Here is a 21574-nt window from a genome sequence, read left to right on the forward strand (position 1 = left end):
AGGGCATGATTCCCTTTCCCTTGAAATGCACAAAATACAACCCCGCAATCACCTGTCACTAACTTCTTTTTTTTTTAAACATCACCTGACATCTGGGTCCTTCTTCAAAGGTACATTTCCCTTCTCAGTAAAGAGTGATACTATGATACCAGAGACCACTGCCTATCCTAGGCATCCCATTACTAGTATAATAAATGAGACAGAGTGGAACCAGTAGATGCTATATACCTAGCTACTAGTGAAGTTCTGGATTTTCATATACTCTCATGCTTTTACAAACGAAGAAACTTGTAGATGAAATAACTGAAGGCTAAAAGTAACCTTATATCTTGTTGTGAACCTATGCATGACAATTCACCTACAGGAAGGGAGTTTTAAGTGGGGTCTTCCAAGATTTGGTTACAGGGCTTGTTCCTAATGAATATCTTGACTAAGTTTTTTTGAAACAGAACGTGTAGAGTACTTGGAAAATACGTGAGCAACACTAAACTGTAACAGTTGCAATAATTTCATAAAGCAAGATCAATACTCAAAGTTATCCAGATACATTAAATGAAATACGAAAAACAAGAATACGATGAATCAAGACAAATGCAAAGTGCCACATTTCAAAGAAAAAGCAAATGCTTAAGATGCTAAATAACCGCATAAGCAGTTGCTCTACACAGAAGCAAATGTAGGTGGTAAAGGATCCTGAGTCTAAGTCAGTGAACGAGGAACTATTCAGCAAAAGGAAGCTAATCTCACTCGGGATGTATTAACAGGAATGCTGTCTACACAACTCTGGAAATAATTCTTCCTGTCTGCTTGGCACTGGTGAGCCTCCCCCAATGCCGTGCGTGTGACCAGAAGCACCACACTTGAAGAGGAAAACAGCGAGATGTAAACAAACTGGAGGGGAGCAATAAAATCAATTTGGGCTCCTTTGGTCCTGAAAAAGAGAAGACCAATGGGAGACCTGAAGTCCTTTCAAATTGGTATTTTTATGCCTGGTCAGAGGAAACAACAACAACAACAACAACATTATTATTATTATTATTATTATTAATAACAATGATGATGATGATAATTAATTGATTGATTGATTTTTTTAAACTCCTTGAAAGACTTAGACTTGATATTAAAGAGAATTTCTAAACTACAAGAGAAAAGGAATAATAAAGAGACTATTGTTGAACCTCTTTATGTGGAGCTTTTAAAAGAAGGGTCAAGCAAACACCTGCTGGAGCTGATCTTAGTAAGTGGAGTTCTAGTACAGCCATTGGACTAGGATGGTATCTTAAGGTCCATATCAGTTCCTTCATTTTTATGAACATATGCATTTCACTTGCAATAAGTAAGCAAGCAAATCTTACCATTAGCTTTCATTGGCCATGGATTTGAGCTATCGGGGGATTTTGGAAGCACTGCATGACCATCTCTATGAAAAGAAATGTTTACAGAAATTTTTATTAAAAAAACAAATAAATCATGATAATAATTAGATATTGATGTAAATATACACTATCAGGAAAACTGCTAATCGTGCTTTGTATTACAACAGTTCTGGAATACTTAAAATATTCAATGAGAGAGATTAAGCACTGGTAGTTAGGTTAGTTCCTACTTCAGGGAGCACTGAAGAGTTTGTTAGAGCTGGACTTTCCTTCTAGATTCTGACAAAAATATTCAACCTTGCAGCCTCAGGACTTTGCAACTCCTTCCCCTTCTGGGATAAAACAGAGTGGGAAGGAGAAAGGGAGAGAGGAAGCAAAGTGCAGCAGGCATGGCTGGAAGACTTCACAAATGAACTAACTGTTTCAGACCCAGGTAAATATTAAAACAGAGTAATCTGGACAGTTTTTTAGACTGCTGTATTGCCAAAAACGAAGCGGCAGGGATCAGTGAAAATACAGTGGTGCACTAGGATCTGTGCCATAGGGTTTTGACATTCACCAGCGTGCTGGGACATCCATGTGACAGTAGAACTATTTAAGCACGAAACAACATTTTATCTCTTTTTTATGATTATAGAACCCTCAGTAGTAGTTTTAAGAAAAAGGAGTAATTGTATTTAAATAACCTGTGTCATGTTTTGAAAATTACATTTTGAACACTTGCACCTCATAGCTGGACACAGGCTTGTCTTCGCAAGAAACAGAAAGCACAGCAAGTACTAGTAACCTTCTGCTCCACTGAAGCACAAAACTGAGAATATACAGAGCCTTTTTGCAGCATCAGTCCTTAATAACATGCCACCTAATACCACTCTGATGAATTAGTTGTCATACCAGTAACATGTTTTACCCATATACTCATATACCACAACCATATGAGAAAACCAAATAGTACAGGGGAGCATTTGCTTCCAAAACATACCTGGTCGCTTTGAGCACCACTTTTGGAAGGTGTGTTTCCAGCATTCTTTTGGCTTCTTTCAGAGTCATTCCCTGTGTGCTTACTCCATTAATGTAATGGATAATATCTAGTGCGTGGAGACTCTCCTCTCTGGCAGCAACTGATTTGGGGAGAATGTCACTAATATACACAACTTGGTAAAGGCTGTCATGACCTCCTGATAACAACAAACCTTTGCAGGAAAAAGGGAGGAAAAAAAAAAAATCAAGTTCTTTCTTTGTAACTGAAGGGAAAAACTTTGCTTTAGAGCAAACAGCAGTATACTTCTGTGTTACCTAAATCCTCCTTATGGCACGTTAGTGTAATATCAGGCAGTAAATGAGGCAACACTGGCATCTTGGGTAACTCCAAAACACGCCCTAGCACTAATCTGACAGTCTTTGGGGCAGCACGGAGAAAGTTTACTGCGTCGGTATGACTCATGTTAGTGACATCAATGTCATTAACCTGTGAAAATAAAACCAAGAGATCTCCTTGTTAGGTTCCAAGTAAAACAGCATTATTGCAGAAACATTTATTGCTGTTCCTATTGTTGACATTTGACATTAAAGGACAAAACAGACGCTTTATCGACAATAGTTGCAGTTCATCATACTCACCCAAAGAGACAGAAAACATAAATATAACTGAACTTTTGCAAGTGATGAAACAGGTTTGCAGTCTAAATGTCAAAATATTAAACAATCTGAAGAGATATATTCTTTTACTGTTCCTATTTAAAAAATTGGAACGCTATAACTGCATAGGCCAACACCTGAAAATCTGACTCACAACCTAATCCAATTTGACTTGTATTTGCCTAATTTTATTAAAGTTTAATAGTATTCAGCAGTGCTTCAGTGTCCTGATCTAGCAACGGCTCACACACGTGCTCCATGTTATGCGCTTCATCACTATTGCTCACAGACCCTGTAAGCCTAAATGCAAGTTTTCAGTCGATGAGAAACTAATACTATAAGGCATGGGATGCCATTCAGAGGGACCTGGACAAACTCGAGAAGTAGGCCCATGCAAACCTCATGAGGTTCAACAAGGCCAAGTGCAAGGTCCTGCACCTCAGTTGGGGCAATGCCCAGTATCAGTAGAGGCCAGGGGATGAAGGGATTGAGAGCAGCCCTGAGGAGAAGGACTTGGGGGTACTGGTGGACAAAAGGCTGGACATGTGCTCGCAGCCCAGAAAGCCAACCATATCCTGGGTTGCATCAAAAGAAGCATGGCCAGCAGGCTGAGGGAGGTGATTCTGCCCCCTCTCCTCCATGCTGGTGGGACCCCACCTGGACTACTGCATGTAGCTCTGGAGTCCTCAGCACGGGAAAGACATGGACCTGTTGAAGCAGGTCCAGAGGGAGCCCACAAAAATGATCAGAGGGATGGAACACCTCTCCTATGAGGAAAGGCTGAGAGAGCTGGGATTGTTTAGCCTGGAGAAGAGAAGGCTGCAGGGAGACCTTATTGTGGCCTTTCAATAGTTAAAGGGGGCTCATAAGAAAGATGGGGACAAACTTTTTAGTAGGATCTGTTGAGATAGGACAAGGGGTAATGGCTTTAAACTAAAGGAGGGTAGATTATAGATATAAGGAAGAAATTTTTTACAATGAGGGTGGTGAAACACTGGAACAGGTTGCCCAGAGAGGTGGTAGATGCCTCATGCCTGGAAACATTCAAGGTCAGGTTGGGCAGGGCTCTGAGCAACTTGATCAAGTTGAACATGTCCCTGCTCATTGCAGGGAGGCTGGACTAGATGACCTTTAAAGGTCCCTTCCAACCCAAACTATTCTATGATTCTATGATGAACGTCTGTACTACATGATATGTACCTGGTAAACTCTTGTACAGCAAATCTCTTAAAATTTATTTCCTAACAATATGCTAGCCATAGATGTATTTGACCAACAACTCCTCCACATATTTGTGCAAACATCTTATTTCATCAGTTAATGCTTTTATCTTTAAAGCATTTTTTGCCATCATGAACAGTGGTTGCCTAGCTGTGGGACATACCATAACTCCCTTCAGCAATCTTCTCACATGTTTTCATACTTGTATTTCTTTTGTCTAAGTGCTATCAAATTATGCCTTCCAGAAGGTGCATGCATTTGTTCCTTAACCACATTTACTTTGGCCCACGATAGAGTTCACTGTTTTGTTTTGGTTTTTTTTTTGACTCAAACTTGTCCTTTTCATGCAATCCCTGTATCTGAAAACATTAATTCTCTTACTTTTATCAGTCGGTCTCCAGGTCGTAGTCTCCCATCACTTTTGGCAGGATCCTGAACAATGTCATGAATGTAGCAGCCAACGTTATCGTTACCTTTGGTCACTGTAAAACCCAGACTACCCTTTTCTGACTTTGTCATAGTGACTCGGAGCTCTACTTCCTAGGGGAAGAAAATGGCACTTTACAACACAAACAGAAGCAATTTGAACGCTTTACTGAATTTGAGGCAGTTAGAAATAGACAACTGATTTACCTATTGGTTTAAGTGGAACACAAGCCTGGACAGTACCAAGACGTGTCTTAGCAGGCTCAGCTTAGCTGCTTCGAGTAACCACCTCTAATGAATCCAGACGGACTACTGTTTTGCACGGAGCTAACCTTGGGCCAAAGGGCTATGATCTAAACAAAATTGTGAAGGTACATGCCAAAACTGACACTTTATTTTACCCTCAACTAGCCGCCATATATAAAAAAGGTTCTGTATTTTTCAAGTAAGACAACACATCAGGAATTACTCAACTGAAGAAAGTAGATGATGTATTTTCCTACAATGAAATAGAATACCATAGCTTATCTTGGAACTGAACACATGGACATGTTTTGCCTATTTTAATTTGCATGAATTTTGATTTGAAAGATACGGATCTGCCTCATTTGCACAGAAACTCACAGAGCACCAGGAAGGTTTGCGAAAAATTTCTGAAGAAGGGACTAAGAAAAGGACAGTTTGTTTCTTCTAAAAAATGGAGTATAGGCTAGAATAAGCTTTGTAACCTGAAAGACCTTCACAATTGAGACATATCAAGGCTCAATTTTAATTTTTTTCAATCTGTGAATAGATTATGTGAGGATATGGAAGCAGAAGTCCCTTCTGATGCAAAACACATTTCTGGGGTGGCAACAAGCTATCTTAGAAGAGTCTCAAAAATATGCTGCGTTTTGCAGCAGAGCAGAAAGTCTTTGGGATTCATAGACATAAACGCAGCAAAGAACAGGGTCTCCTGATGTCCCTGCTGCCCTGATTTATCCTCTGATCTCTGAACAACCACACAGAAAACTAACAGGGCAGAAGCAAGATATCTGCCATTTAAGCTTAATCTGAGTACATGGTTTAGAGGTAGGTAAATATTTAATGCCAAGTCTTCCAGGCTGAACTGACACATGAAATAGATGTATACACATCTATCCATGTACACATGGATGCCCCCGCATTCACAGAGGGAAATACATCAACTCCTCAAGACCCCGGACAAAAAATGCCTGCAGACATTTGTACAAGCAGCTGCAGTTCACTGGTTACAAATGGCACGTGTATGTGTGCCATCTATAAGCCACACGCCCAGGTTAGTGCAAGTATAACCTACAACTCTGCCATTTGTAAATTAATATGCCTAACTTCTATCCAGTCACTCCCAATACCATGGCTAAAACAACTTCCAATTGGCCACAGCAGTAGGTACATTTATGCTACCGAAAGGCGGAAATAGTAAATTACTGGCTCATATTCTTCAGCATTTTTTTCCAACTGGCTGAGTAATGAATCCATTCCTCCCAGGTGCGGAGTCAGCTCAGAAGCAGGAGTAGCATAACAGTCATTTATTAAAGCGGATGTGGTAACATCAGGAACAGTTCTACAGGTTGGGATCAATGGCAAATCCAATGGCAGATTACTACAGATAAACAAGCAAAAAACAAGGATCAGCTTGTACAATGTGGCTGTCACCCATAAATGAATATATGGACCAATATTGACTTTATGCAGATCTAAAAAGCAAAACAAAAAAACTATTTCTATGATTAGGTCCAATAAACTATTTTTGTAAACACCTTCTGCAATATTACAAGGATCATTATAAGCAGCATACCTGTCCTCAAGCTCTGACTTGCTAGGAGCCTCTTGATCAGAATACAAGACGGTGCGAACAGCCTCCTCCTGACCACCGTGTGCCTCATACTGACTACGTGCCTGTGTCATAGCTTCATCTGAAGTTTGGTATAGCGCAGAACTCCAGCCCAGGCCCACCTGTGCTGGCGAGTCTATCACCTCCTCATCACCACTCCTGCTGCTGTCACTGTAGCTGTCTCTTCTAGAGGGAGATTTTAGCCTTTTCTTGCTCACATCAGTAGTTTCATTTTCATCTGAGCTGTCACCTTGTTCTCCAGTCAATGGACCAGAAACTTCTCTGCTGACATCTGGAAATACTTCTTGGGGTGAATGGATGGGAGTCTGCAGAGAGCAAGGACATTTAATTCATCAACCTCCACTTTTGATGATAAAAGGAAGTTGCAAAGACTGCATAAAATCACCAAAAGCAATTAGTCAGTGGCTCCTTCTATTTGGATGTTGCCTCAACTGTGTAAATGTATCATAGCACAGTTTCAGCAAGTTCAATGCAACTTGGCCAAGACAAAGCGTGCAAAACTTTGAAACATATACTGCTAAAGAACTGCAGATTCATCTATGGAAAACAAATACACTCCTGGCTTTAGCCTTGGAGAGCCTAGGACAGATGCCTTTAAGCTATGCCCAGCAGTCATCTAGGCAATTACCATGAAGTCCCTTCCAACCAGAACACATTGCTGACGCTTACAGTGCAACGGAAGTCAAACTAATCTCACACAGAGGGAAACATGGAAGCTTTCAAGGAAAAAGCTACATAACAGACTACAAAAACTACAAAAACGATGGTAATTTACACCAAATGGAGACTGTTCAGCCAAGTTATTAATTCCCATGAGAATGAAGAACAGTTTTGCCAATACTCATATATTCACAAGAATGATGTCAACTAGCAGACACACAAAGGTTAAGAGCTTCATTTCCGCTTTTATGACCAAATTCTTGTGTTCATGAACACACTGATCTGTGATAATACAAACAAAAATTTTCATTTGTTTATTGGTTTTTCTCTTCTTTTAGTACATGCGCTGTTTTATTAAAGTTATTCCATACTACAAGCAGGTTCATTACAGGACTACTTATTTGTATTATTCATTTGTTCAGTTGCTTATCTCTTACTCTAATTTTAACTTCACTTAAATTTGTATTTGTACATTTAAGTTTCTGTCATCAGACTTGAGTGGTTTTTATTGTTTGAAAATGATATTAAAATAACTTAAATTGAAGACATGTCTCCATTAGTTTTACACTTTCCTGTATTATGGAAAGCCTACTTTTCAGGCAAATTCCCCTCTACATTCTCTTTTGCTGAAACACATTTAATTTCCACTTCTTCCATGTATCCTAAAATGTCCTTCTGTTCTCTTGATTTACTTTTTGAAGCATTTTGAAAACATTCTTTGGGACAGCTCTAATTTCCAGTAAGTAAATATGGCAATCTTTTCCCTGGTTTTACATTCATCAAAACCAGACAAATTGGTGTTTCGCAGAATATTCTTCACATACGTTACAGAAATATCCAATTTCTATTTGAGATCAACTTCAAACCATTGGGCTGCAAAGAAACCCCCACCACAGAAACAGTGTATTAAGCCACTTTCCAATGTCTTAAGCCACAAAATGGAGGAAAAAAATTGTTAAAGCCCTGCACTCTTTTCACATTTCCACAAAATGCTTAGTATACTCCTGAGGGATTTACCATAACAACCACGTTTCTGTGAGCACTCTCCCCATCCTTCCATCTGCATCTTGCATTTAACTAACCCACCCACCAGACTGAATAAATGAACCTTCAAATAGCAATTTGAAAAAAAAAAAAAAAAAAAATCATATGCCATACACCTTACCAACAAAGAAGGATCGATGTCTGGTAGTATACCAGATGGTGGCCGACAAAGGAGAAGAGAGACTTCTGGAGATGTTCCCCTCAGAGCAGAGATGACTTCCTACGGCCACAGTGGGATTCATTATTAGATGCAGACCCCCAAGACTTGCAGGACTACCACAGCATAAGTTTCACTACTAAGATACAAACCTGCTGGGATAAACCCTTTAGCGATGCCCCATTCACTTTCAGAATGACGTCCCCAACTTCTATCTGCCCACTTTCGGCGGCAGGCTGCCCAGGGAAGAGCTTTTTCACCCTCACAATAGTTGAGCCCAGTTGCTCTGGGGTGAGGTTATCTTCACGGCAGAAACTGAACCCAAGGCCCGAGCTATTCTTCAACAGCTTTACCTCAAATGTGTTCTCTGCAAAAGAAACATCAATTTATTATTTCCTACAGCACACTGGCCATGAAAAAAAGCGGCTGGCACTCTTACCCCAGACATGACAATGCGCATTCTCCCCTCACAGGGTTCTTCCACTTTACTGAACACAAGCGTTATCCAAAAGGTCAAAAAGAGGACAAAAAGCTGATCATGACTTCTCAGTCTGCTGGCTTGTCCTGACAACATCCACACTATACAGAAAGACAGGGTGCCTCCAAAATACTGTTCCTCAGGAAGTCCATTAAGGAGCCTACTAAACCACGGAGTGACACCACCTTTCTGGACACTGATCAGACATTAGTGAAAGCAGCAACTGGAGTTCCTGGCAGACAGGATAAATCCCATGCAGGAAGACCAAAAGGTATCTGCAGCGGTTTCCCCATCTGGGTAGGCTTCCCTCCACTTTCACAGGTGTCCAGCAAGAGAAGCTGAAATATGCCAACCTCTAGTCAGCTACACAAATCCCTCTTCTCTCTTCAACCAGCTCTTGATGTCTTCTCTCACTTAGACAGGAACAGCAAGACCTACAGAAGCTCTCATTTATATATGAGTATCTTAACCTCCCCTTGGCACTCCTTAGCAGCACCAGAGATAGCAGCACCCCTTTTACTCCAACCTTGCTATAGCCCTGGCCTGCAAGGCTGGTGAAATTGGGAAACAACAAGGAACACAGAGCAAACAGTTAATAGTAACTAAACAAAGTCACCAAGATGTGAAAGAATCCTTAAAAACAAACGCAACAGCACAAAAAGGAAGAGACTGCATTATGTGCAGGGGCTCGGTATAGATTCCTACCAGCTTTCTCCTGTCTGTCTTTCTATTCTACAGAAGAGTTGAAGAAAAATATTATAAAAATTAAAGGATGCTTTGAAAGTTCAAACAATTGTCCTATGTGACCTGACCTGCAGTGACAAAGCTGTAATCTTTGGCATTTGTAGTTTTTGTCGCTGGTTTCTCCTGTGGCTCACATTGTCCCGCCTGATCTGGAGATGTGCATTGTGGTGTTACTGGAGCATGAACCTTGGCCACTGAAAGCTGACCTTTTTCCAACAGCAGATGCACCACCTGAAGAGATGAAACATTATCCAGTTAACTGGCAACCGCCGCAGAGATAGCACAGTCTAGAGTACATGTTTCTGTCTAACTTGTCAGGGTCCTAAGTTTTACAGCAGAAAACTTTATAGACACCTCCTTCCCCATACATCCTCCATTTGTTCCTTATTTTAAGGGCTGTACGTGACAACCTCCAACATACACCAATGGACTTGCAAGATACTTGCCAACACAGAGTAAGACAGGGTTTTCTTCCAATAAGGCTGTGAGGGGGTTAAGAAGTGTCAAAGACAGTGTCATTTTCACATGCACTCAGGGAAGAGTTAAAAGCATTTTATAAAGTGAGCACAAATAGTAGTCCTTAGCAGCTCTGCATGTGTACGTTCACTGGCTCTTTTCAGGTGTGCATATACTTCCAGATATGAAGCATCTGCCATAAACAGGACTTTGAAATGAGGAGACACCACTGACAGAATCAAGCCCTATCCAAAAAGGCCAAGACTCAGGTAAAGCTACCGACACAGCACGCAAACACAGCTGCATATATGGAGGCCTTTGTCTCCTCAGTGGTTCAGATTCAGGCTTTCCAACCCATGCACCTGAGCTTCCTTCCTATGAAGCCCCAGGACAAGGAGAAACCAATTCCATGCAGACCTCTCACCTGCACACAGAGCCAGAATTTCACTAGGGTGGGCAGCAAGACTCAAGGCCCAGGAAGCCAAGGAGTCTAAGAAAGCACAGCTAAAGCAACCAGGACACCGGGGAGAATTCTAGTCTTCAGGTTCCTTTACCTCTTTTCACTCATGAAGATCTGGTTTACTACAGATAGGAGCAGAACCAGCAACCGCTTACCTGCCCAGTGTTTCTCAGCATTTCAACAGCTTGCTTATGGGTAGCGCCTTCCAAACTGATCCCATTGACAGAGAGCACACGGTCACCTACAAATGATTGATTACTGATTTAACAAAAAGTAGGCAGAACATGTATAAAACGTATATGACACACAGAAACTTTAAGTCTCAGCTAAGAAGGACAGTTATTGAAGTATATTCTCCCTCCCCTCCACACTGAGTCAAGAAGAGAACTTTGCAACTAAACTACACAGTTGGACTCAATGATCTTAAAGGTCTCTTCCAACCTAAATGATTCTATGATTCTATGGGATAACCCCACGTCAAAACTAGTGTTAACCATCAGAATGATAGCCTGCCACAAAGTAAGACTCTTTATTAAAAACAAATCTTAGTCTACAGTGGGAATTCTCACTTCAGTAAAGAATGTGGCCTGGCTTACAAACAAGAAAAGCCGTAACAATAACAGTGATTTTCTGTATTGAGTTGCCCAGCATGCGAAGCAAGAAGGCCACAAATAAGACAAAGCCCTCTCTCTCCATGGCTCGGACCAGAGAAGTGTTCTCCATTAATACAGGCTGCATTAGGGGGAAAAAAAAAAAAAAAAAAAATCCTGCAGCCTATCTCTTATTTTTCCCCTCCACAGTCTCACCAGTTTTCTGTTGGTTCTGCAGTTGTTCTACACTTTTTTTTAATCTTCACCTGCAGAATTAGCTATCAAGGCAATATTTAAAATGACAACTGCAAATGCAGTAGCTTGGAAAAACAGCTCTCCTTCCCAGTGAAAAAGGTACAATGAAAGGAGGCAGAGTTCCTAGCTTCTAGGCCACAGTGTATCGTCAAGTCCACCACAGACAGTTATCTGCCCTTTTTTCACACTAAGAATCCCAACTGGAAGAACTGAAATACTACCTTTTTCTATTCTGCCATCTGCTTCAGCTGCTCCCTTAGGAATAATCGCTTTCACATAAATACCACCATGCCTTATGCTAGTATTTACACCGCCCTAAATGGAAAGCAAAAATAGGATTTGTTAGTCTTTTTTGCAGATAGAATGCTTAGTAATTAAACACAGTGTAACACAAGGAAATCTGTACTCAGGAAGCGCTTGGGCTACTGGCATATAAAAAGAACAGCCAAACTATCAAAACCAAAATGTTACGCAAACCATGTTTTCACAGTCATGCAATTTATTATGAATGAAGTTGGGGTGGGAAAATTGTAAAAACACATTGCATCACAATGCAAATCCACCCAAAACAAATAAATGTCCTTCAGCAGAAACACGTCTGCATTATGCTGGACTTTACATGCTTGCATGCATATCAAAGCTCAGAGATGTGTGAGAGCACAGCATGCCAAAGCAGAAGATGCATGCCCATGCAGTGTCCTACTCCAATACACCCTCTCTGATGTAACAGGAAACTAAGGAGCGCTGCTTTCTCTCAGCTCATAGAAACGTGAAGGTCTACGCTAAAAAAATCTGCTCAAGCTCAAATGGCATTGTTTTTGGAGGGCCCTAGCCTTTCTGCTCGTTGCAGGGGGGGCTGGACTAGATGATCTTTAAAGGTCCCTTCCAACCCAAACCATTTTATGATTCTGGCTCACTGCTGCATTATCAGTGCTTCTCCACAAACTTGGAGGGCAGAGGGAGACCAACAGTGTATTAACATTCACTCCCAAAGCACACAGTATTACATGTGAAAACTTATAACACAGAGCTAATTGTACACCTCTTCCTTCCACCACTGTACAGGATAGCAATGCAAGGGGCAGAATGGAGGCTGAAAAAGGAAAGGTCAACGAAGATACCACTTGGTCATCCTTTAAGGGAAATCTCTGCATCAGTTGGCATCTTCTAACGTTTTCTACAAAGCCAATGCATGCATACAGCAGGCTTGATGTTATTCAATAACGAACTCCCGTTGAACCTTTGTTCCTCCAGCTGTCCCAAGTTATAAGCTTGACAAAGCAATATGACTTTGAATAGACTGGGATGCTAAAATAATAGAATTCCATTCTGCTCCTCTTACAATACTAGCCATATATATGAAAACAGTGCTAGGCTTGCGAATTGACACTCCACCTACATGCCTATTCGTATTGCCACATTTGGGAAAAGCCCAACTTAGTTTTAGGTATAAACAGCCAGTGAAAGCCACCAGTTTTGAACTACAGCTAATAACTGCTCTCTATTGTTATAATTTAAGCAACTTTTCCAAATTACCCTACAGTCCAGCAATCAATCAACCAGAGATAATATTTGAATATTAAAATATCAAAATGTATTTTTGAACACAATACAAGAACAGGAGCAGTGAAAAATGTGTGTGACCCATTCTATTCTTCCCTAAAGTGCCACTCTGCACCATGGCAGGCCCTAAACGTAAACTACCTTCAAAATTTTATAGCCTGAAGAGAAATTAGTCCATTAAAAATACATTTTTGTGTCATACTGCAAGAAAGCAGCGTCAGCCAGGTCTTATTTGGATGTAAGTAGTGTTTTGCTTTCTGCCTTTTATCCAGTAGAGGGAGAACACTGAACATGGTATATGTATGTGGACGTGCATAGACACTCTTAAGTAACACTACCGCTTCCGCTGCCTGCGATGCCAGTCAGGGAAGGTCTTATTTCTCTCCCTTGTAAATCTGCCACATTATTAGGTAGCAAGGGACAAAGACCATCTTGCTTTTTGTACTCACAAAGCAGCGTCTGTGATAAGATTCTATTAGGGCTTTGGGGCTCCACCATAAGACAACAAACAAGAGTTACTTAAAGGGTAGATGACAAGACAAGGTATATAAAATAGTATTACTTTTCAGCTTTGGTAAGATAAATCACACATCAGTAAAATTATATACTTAACAGTGACTCCAGAAAACATTTTGCTTCCTTGTAATTTAGCAATTTAATGGGTTGCTGGGAGTAGAGAAAAAGAGAAAACATCTAAAAACCTTGTCAAACAGTACCGTGACACTTATTCCCAAGCCGTTATCTTTTTTGGCTAGTTCAACCTCAAAGATATCTCCAGGTTTAAGAAGTGTTGCAGTAACCTTTTTAGAATTCATTTTGTTTGCTGTACTCGCTGAGGAAGATTCCTTTATTTAAAAAAAAAAAAAAAAAAAAAAGAAAAGAAAAAGAAACAAACAAAACAAAAACAGAGAAATATTTGCCATTAGAACAGAAGTTTACAGTTAAGACCCTAAAGGGTGTGGTTTTGAGTCAGATGCAGTCAAAAGGAGTCCACACAGCAAAGTACCAATTAGTAAGACTCATAAGGCACATTGCTTTAACTCTTCCATTGCTGCCATTGAACAGGTTTAGCACAGAAATATGCTCAGCTTTCAGCAGCCGAGTCTTTATTGTCAAAGTGAGTTGGTGACAGAACACTATAGTACTTCAGTATTACAGCAGCCTAGGGTCTGTTGGATTAATTTGCAGGAGCTACCACAGCTCGACTGAATAACCTCCATCAGCTGAAAAGAGCAATCACTGCAAGTTAGGAATTAATTTGCAGTACTTGCCATTGTGTACTTTCGGAAAGGTGAAGCAGCAAGCTGCCTCTGTTCAGAGCGTGGCTCGCTGCTGAACTTCATTACACAAGAGCAGTTTTCCATGGATTAGATCAGTCCAATGAGTTCTGCTGCTCTGTTCTGTCTCAAAGACAATGAGTTCTGCTGCTACCCATTCCAGATGCATCACTCCTACTTTAATCTAGGAAAAACTTAATCTGCCAGGTGAATAAACTTACCTCTAGAGGTAGTCACTAGACTATGATCATATTGGACAAACACATAGAATTGAAAGAGGTTTTCTACAGAATCAACAAGTGCACCATATGTTCATCCCAAAGCACAATCTGCCTCTAGTAAGACCTGCCCATCTCGTGACATTGGAAAGTTGGGAAGTTGTTTCAAGTTACAGGAGTGATTTTCTCCATTTATTTTGAACAAAATCACCAAAGTATTAGAAATTAGCTATTAGCATTTGCCATTAGAAGGATAAGCTGCAGGCTAGGCTGTCCTTCCCCCACATCCTTTCACCTTATTCACACCCACAGTCAGCTATTTCACTACCATTATTATACTGATGGGAAATATTCATATGAAATACACTATGCCTTTTTAGCTGGCTGTTGCTCCTGACTGCTGGAATAAGTTGCTTCATCCATGTCAGAATCCCCTCGGTCAGAATATTCCACAGACTCCACTACCCCAGGCCTTTTATTTTTTGCTCGAGTGCTGTCAGACAAGGATCTTCTCTTCTCGTTCATTTTAGAAAGCCCAGACTGGGAATCACTGTAATGCTGAGGATCCTGCTGGGCTCTACCACTTGCACGTTTGACAAAGAAGCTGGCTGTCTGGCTCTGAGACAGGCTGGCACTCTCAGTTCTGGAATCCTGGGAGCTCACGCTTCCATCCCGCTTGCCTCCCGACAAACCAGACAAACTCCCCGAAACAGGCCTCTGGTGACCACGAGACCGGTCGTGTTCTTCCGATGAGGACTCTGCCTCATTGTCCTGCACCGACGATGGCCTCCTTAAATAACCCCTGGTTCCATTACTGATGTGTGCAGCATTAGACGATGCTGAAAACCAGGAGACAAGACAGTTATCAGTAGCTCGTAACATCTTATCTGCAACATGACACAAATTTCTCAGCTTACAACCACATAAGGTTTTACCCATTCATATGCAGAACATTTTCTGTTTACGATGCAACCAGCGTGTCCTCACCAAATGTTACCGTAACACACTTCTTCGTTCAATCTCAGAGCACAATTTCAAGCATATACTAGCTGGGGTTACTTACAGAAGTGACTGCAGTTAGGGTGATGTTTTACAGCTATCTCAGTTGATTAGATTCATAATTTTAAAGAAACACAGAAAGTACTTTACAAAAAGCATCAGAGAAGGCAGAGTGCTCAAACTCAAAGAACAACTCTGTAATAATAAGGAATATTTCTCTCCGTACCTTTGGATAGCTTGTCCTTGGGCTGAGAGATAACAAGCGTCACGTCTTCAGGTGCATTCTCCAAAATTTCTAATGCTGCATGGTGGCTGACACCTTCTAAACTTGTGCTGTTTATGGATATTAGTCGGTGTCCTGCACAAAAGGATTTGTTCAGATACAATCTAACATCTGCATTTTTATCCATCAGTGAGAATGTAGAGTACAGGTCTGAAAATCTCTAGACAATGCATGGATTAAAAATTGCTCAAATTCAAGTGATGCTGGAATAGGGAATCCTAATCACGAAAAAACCCCCAAACCAAAACAAGCCACAAGAACTGGTTATGAATATTTCCTCTTTTTAAACCTGCCAAACTTTTCCATATTATCATTTCTACCTTCTCTTCTGCTGTAAGAAAAATGGATGCAAAAGCAAAAATCAAGAAGTGAAATAAGCAATATGCAGTTCAGTTCAAGGCACAGACTAAAATGAAAAGAAAAAAAAAGCAGATGTTAACTAAAATTAATCTTCTCCCCGCCCTGCTATAGTAGCCATATGGTTACAATCACTTTTTCCAAAATCAAAGTATGGATTTGGAGTTTTAAAAAACTGAAATTACAAAGCATCTATAGGGAGACAATAGCAAATAAAGCCCTTATCTTTATACATAACTTTGATTTTCTGCTACTTCAAGCTTTATAATTTTTACTTCAATTCAAATTATTTTTGTTTTCTTATAGTTTAACAGAGAAGTATTACCAGTTTTCAGAAATTATCCAGAAGGTAACTGAAGCTCAGCATTTGCAAGGGACTGACACCCGCAGCCACAGATAGAAATGGTACTACATATGTGTTTGGCCTTTTGTTTCATGTATACACCTCCTCTTATTTACACTATTCACCTGGTTTGAGAGATCCTTCCAAATCAGCTGGCCCTCCAGGAATAACTGAATGAATAAAAATTCCCAGATCAAGTTTTCCCGTCTTCTCTCCACCGACTATTTCAAAGCCTATTAAAAAAGGCCCAAAGCAGGCAAAAATGTCACTGATCACAGTGTAACTTAACATAAGTCTGTATTTCAGAACAGACAAAAACTTAGTCATTTGTAAAGTAAACCAAATTATACATCTCAAAGAAGTTGACATGAGAGTAAATGGTAAAGCTTTTTTGAATAAGCTTTATTGCATTCTCTGTTGTTGAGCAAGCGATTCAGACTTTGTCTAGCTGCCTTCCCAGAAAACTCCAGCAAAGGCTACAGAAGACAACTGTGGCGAGAGAAACACGCATGCACAAACAGATGACATTAAATGTACATTTGCTGATCAGATGAAATGTATTTTCCTCTAACTTAAAAATTTCTGGGTTTCTCCGTTGTTAGATGCTTCACCTAAATGTTTCACCCTGGTCTTAAGAACAGAGTTTTTCAACTCCCTGTTTTCTTTTGAGGCTTCTAATCTATTTCTGCTAATTCTACCGGGTAAACCTGGGAAGGATGTTCAAGTTGAAAAAAAAAAAGAAAAGAGAGGATATCAGGTCTTCTCTATTGTAGCTAAAACAGCAAAGTACCACAGATTCCACCGGGAAGAAGGACAAGAAATGGTACATTTCATATTAATTTCTTTCCTTTTTGGTCAACTCTTAAGTTACTGCGCAGGGTAAACACTAAATATTATTGTCTTATAGGCTTTTTCTCTTCTTCAAATTTACGCAACAGTCCTATTTTGAATGACAGACAGAACAATGTCCTTAAGGACACTTTAGAGAGCCTCCCTAAAGCACAATACTGACACCAAATTATTCATTACTCATACAGGGAAAAATTATGTGGGTTTATGAAAAAACTCAGTGGTAGAAGAAGGAATGGAATGCAAATATCTCGTCTTCCAGGCTCCTTAAACCTCAAATTAGTGTTCCATCTGATGACATTAAGAGAGTAAGAAAAACACTCCACAATTAGCTCATAATGGCTTTATAATGTCTTTCTTTTGTTTAAAGCCTTCAAGCTGTCACAGCTGTGAGGTGTCCACATAGACAAAAATCTTGTACCTGAACGCAGAAATAAACTTTAAAGGCCAACTTTTAGGACAACTAGTTCACAATATAAATATTATCCTACACTTACAATATGGGAAAACTGAGAAAGAGACTTGCTTAACATCACTCAACAAATCAGTAGCAGGCACTATCAAGTAAGTCCAGGCTTCAGCATCTTAATTGCTTGCGAAATCCAGCTACTGTCTGCACTGCTTTCCTCAGTCCTACAATAAATACTTAAATACAGACCAGAAAAATTTGTTTTGTTTTTGGCTTCTAGGAACACACATGACAAGAACAATTTTAAAGTCACTTACCTAAGCCCAATTTTTCATCCTTTTTCAAGTTCACCAAAGTGATCTCTCTTTCTGGTGAGGCAACTCTGTTCTGCGTTCTTTGCAGAGAGTCAACTGAAAAGCCAACATTTCATGATCAGACACTACCTCAATGCTTCCCTTCAGGTTTGCGTCGAAGCTCCATTCCATTAAAAAAGATTACTTCTCTAATAACCTGAAAAGCTATTCTGAAGTAGTGGGTCCACCTTTCATCTTCCAAACCATGTCCAAATAAAAAAAAAACCCACCACCGTTATAACTCACTCCCATCTTCAGCAGTTAAAATCTTTTATTCCTCGTAAGAAAAGCACCTAGCATAGTCTCTTGGAATCACAACACAACTGAGCCCTAGAATCTCCAAATTTATTAGTCTCAGTTCAGCAAAATATTTAGATCTGTGTTTATGTGCCCTGCTCAGGTAGGCAGGACATAAGCACACTGGTAAAAGTGAAACTGAGGCTTATAATAAGAAGTTATTAAAAGGTTACTCAGTGAGTTCTCTTAATGGTGGTCCTTCATTAAAAAACAACCAACATTAGAAACACCTACTAAAACCTGTCTTGTTTAAATTTGTTTCTTCATTTGCAACTCCACAGGCTGCTGATTCTGCCTCTTCCAAAATCTGAACACCCTCACAATAGATTTATGTGACTACTGAGTGTTCCCAACAGGCTGAAGTAGACACAGGCACTTAAGAGACAGAAGGAACATGATTTGGGGGGGGAAAAAAAAAAAAAAACAACTATCTCCTGAAACTTCAGGAAATTCCAACATATTGTAAGTCTGAATTCATGAATTTGCTACCTGGGGAAGATAAAACTCATTTGGTCTGGCATTCCTGGCATACTTTTGCCGTAAGTGCAAAAAGCAGTTCCACAATGGCAGAAACCTACTGAGCTCTACACACTGGTACAAGCAGAAAACAGTGGTGCAAGAGAGTGTGACAGACTGCACCATCTGGAGAAGGAGTTTTTCTCCCACAAAACCAAGTCAAACCTGAAGAGTAAAAGAACTAAAAAAAAGTCTTGGGCTCTACAGAACCATTAACCTCACAAGTAAGGGAAATGAGCTTCCAAGAGCATGGTATGTTATGGCACTCTTGAAGTCTCAAACTAAATAGACACTATTCATATTTGAAAAATACTACACACAGATGTCAAAATCTCCCCCAAAAAGCAATCCAAAAGAAATATTAGGAGTTGTATTTAGGAAAAGGTCCTATCCAATTAACTGGGAGAGGTATTTGATTTAAGAATAGCGAAGAAACAGGACACGTGGAACAGCGAAAACACTTGACAAGTGCTTCACAAACCGACTGAATTGATTCTACGAGCATATTATTTATCAACTTACCGCTCTCTTTTAACAGTGTCGATGATGGAAGACTTCCCGAAGTATTCATGCTAACACCTGTGACGTGAAAGGAAATATTAGACATTGTTATCAATTCTTTTTTAACATAAAAGCTACCAAGAAGTATTCCAGACTTTAAAGAGTACACATGAGCTCATTCGCAATATCAGATTACTCACTTATTTTAAAAATGAATAAACATGAAAGTAGTTTTGGATTAGCAAATCCAAATTACGCATGTACTGTGGTTGTAGTTCAAGGTTCAGGTAGATGGTAGCTCATGCAAAGGCAAAGAATTAAAGAAAGGACAGAGGTTTGGCGTTTACAACCACTGTTAACTTCAGATAGAATTAACGGATCTTTAAGAAACCAAGTCAAAGACTAAATTTTCTAACAGGATTGGATGACTAGGCCTAACCTAATAAACCAACACAAGTCTTGTAAGATTTTATACAGCAACAAATAAGTTGCTGCAGTAACATGCAATTTGAACCAAGTATTTCTATTTAAATTGGTTTGCATATAGAATGATATTTACTTTGGAATGATCAATGCCAAGCAAATATGGCCATACTTTAAAGAGGATAAAATAATAAATGTACTAAGTTATGAAAGTAAATGGGGTAAGATAATTCAAGCTTCTTAGGAAAGCAGTCCTGGCATTTTCCAAACCTCTGAACCCGAAAGTTTCAGCTGATGAGTTTCATCATGCGAAGAACGTGTGTCCCCCAGCACAAGTAATGTGATTCAGCAGGACATTCTGACATGTAGCTAAGATCTTTATCAGAAGTGCTGCCCAGAATATTATGGCTAAGCACATGATAACACTAATTGTAAAGCTAAAAGCATAGGATAAATGGCTGCAACCAGTCACTACAGAAACTGCATGCCTCATCTCCCTCTTCAGTAGCTTATGCTCTCGGTACTGAAAAAGCATGGCTCCCAAGTCACTCCTGGTTTCAAGGGCAGCGGAGACAGATGCGGTAAAGCATTTGTATGTCACACACTCTTTTGGTTTTTTCGTTCGGGTTTTTTGGTGAGTTTGTTTATACTGACCCCCATAAACTTAACCTTCTTCCACTTTTTCTGATGTTCTGTAACTAATCAACATTTTAATATTAAGAAAAAGCAAAGCAACAAAAGCAAGCTAAGGCTGCAAATGTTTCAGTCATTGCAGTTTCTATTATTATAACAGGGAACCTCCTATAACCAGAAACTGATGACACAGAGATATTAAAAATTAATGTACAATAACTCTGTGTGTGAGTTTAAGTCTATTTAGCTGCTCTGAGTATTTTTTTTTTAATGTGAACTCTGTATTTTTACTGCCTACTAAGACTATTTGTGTGCAATCCAATCCTTGCCAAGAAAATGGAGTAAGTATGCCTGGCTTAGCTCATTACAAGAGTGTTTTTGTGAAACACCCAATGCACTGAAAAAAAAATTGTACCTAATTTATTATATGCAAATGAGACCAAACCAAAAAAGAACTGTGCAGTCACTGCTCAGAGGTACTAGCCAATAGCCAGCTTACGCCAAACTGAGTCAACTTCCGAAAATGACTCTCTGCACCTATTCCACAGAAAACACTAAAAAAGCTCAAGCTTGACAAATAGACTGTGAAGACTAGCAAATTATTAAAAGATCCATACAATAAAATGGCACTCTGAAGTGACAAAATGGAAGATGCTTTCTAGAACAGCTTTTACTGTCAAGTACCAATACTTTGCACACTAATACTTTGCACACATGGGTACAGACTGGTGTTGTCCAAAGGAGGATTTATTTGATTCATTGCAACAATTATTCAGGAACAACAGGCAATTGGCCTGGATTACTTTAACATGTGATACTCTGCTCCCTTTTCCAAACTGAAATATTACCATCAGTTAATAAATATACCAAAGCATTACACCCAAAGCAATTTTAGAGGTTAGTTAGTAAATACAGTAATATTATTTTTTGCATGCTGACCTACAACATAGGCTTGACCGGTATCTTCAATGGATGACGAGTCCGATTCATTTTTCTTTCTTTCAGGGCTTCTACTTAAACCTGCATGAGATTTTGAACTTAAAGGGGAGAAGGAGAGAAGGGGAACCAGACAGATGGAAGAGGAAGTTGGGAGAGGGAAGGGAAGGATCAATGTAATAAAATAATGGTATGAATAATAAATCAAAACTGATGCAAAATGTACATTGACTGTA

The 21574-nt window shown here is 39.8% G+C and overlaps 1 protein-coding gene across 1 annotated transcript in view; it reads right to left on the bottom strand.

The window, feature by feature from the left end:
- The window catches only part of PTPN13 (protein tyrosine phosphatase non-receptor type 13), a gene marked incomplete at its 5' end in the record, with an annotated part of 102655 nt that overhangs the window by 11648 nt on the left and 69433 nt on the right, over positions 1-21574 (bottom strand). The window contains 18 exons of the mRNA XM_082315064.1: positions 1356-1420; positions 2359-2569; positions 2673-2844; positions 4617-4775; positions 6111-6285; positions 6481-6842; positions 8363-8461; positions 8551-8765; positions 9689-9851; positions 10692-10777; positions 11603-11696; positions 13646-13789; positions 14812-15278; positions 15665-15796; positions 16547-16654; positions 17997-18089; positions 19368-19424; positions 21342-21439. Coding sequence (XP_082171190.1) covers positions 1356-1420; positions 2359-2569; positions 2673-2844; positions 4617-4775; positions 6111-6285; positions 6481-6842; positions 8363-8461; positions 8551-8765; positions 9689-9851; positions 10692-10777; positions 11603-11696; positions 13646-13789; positions 14812-15278; positions 15665-15796; positions 16547-16654; positions 17997-18089; positions 19368-19424; positions 21342-21439 — 2900 coding nt within the window. The remainder of the gene's footprint in view (positions 1-1355; positions 1421-2358; positions 2570-2672; positions 2845-4616; positions 4776-6110; positions 6286-6480; positions 6843-8362; positions 8462-8550; positions 8766-9688; positions 9852-10691; positions 10778-11602; positions 11697-13645; positions 13790-14811; positions 15279-15664; positions 15797-16546; positions 16655-17996; positions 18090-19367; positions 19425-21341; positions 21440-21574) is intronic.

Source organism: Platalea leucorodia, assembly GCF_965183815.1.
Source record: "Platalea leucorodia genome assembly, chromosome: 6".
In the NCBI taxonomy this organism is placed as follows: Eukaryota; Metazoa; Chordata; class Aves; order Pelecaniformes; family Threskiornithidae; genus Platalea; species Platalea leucorodia.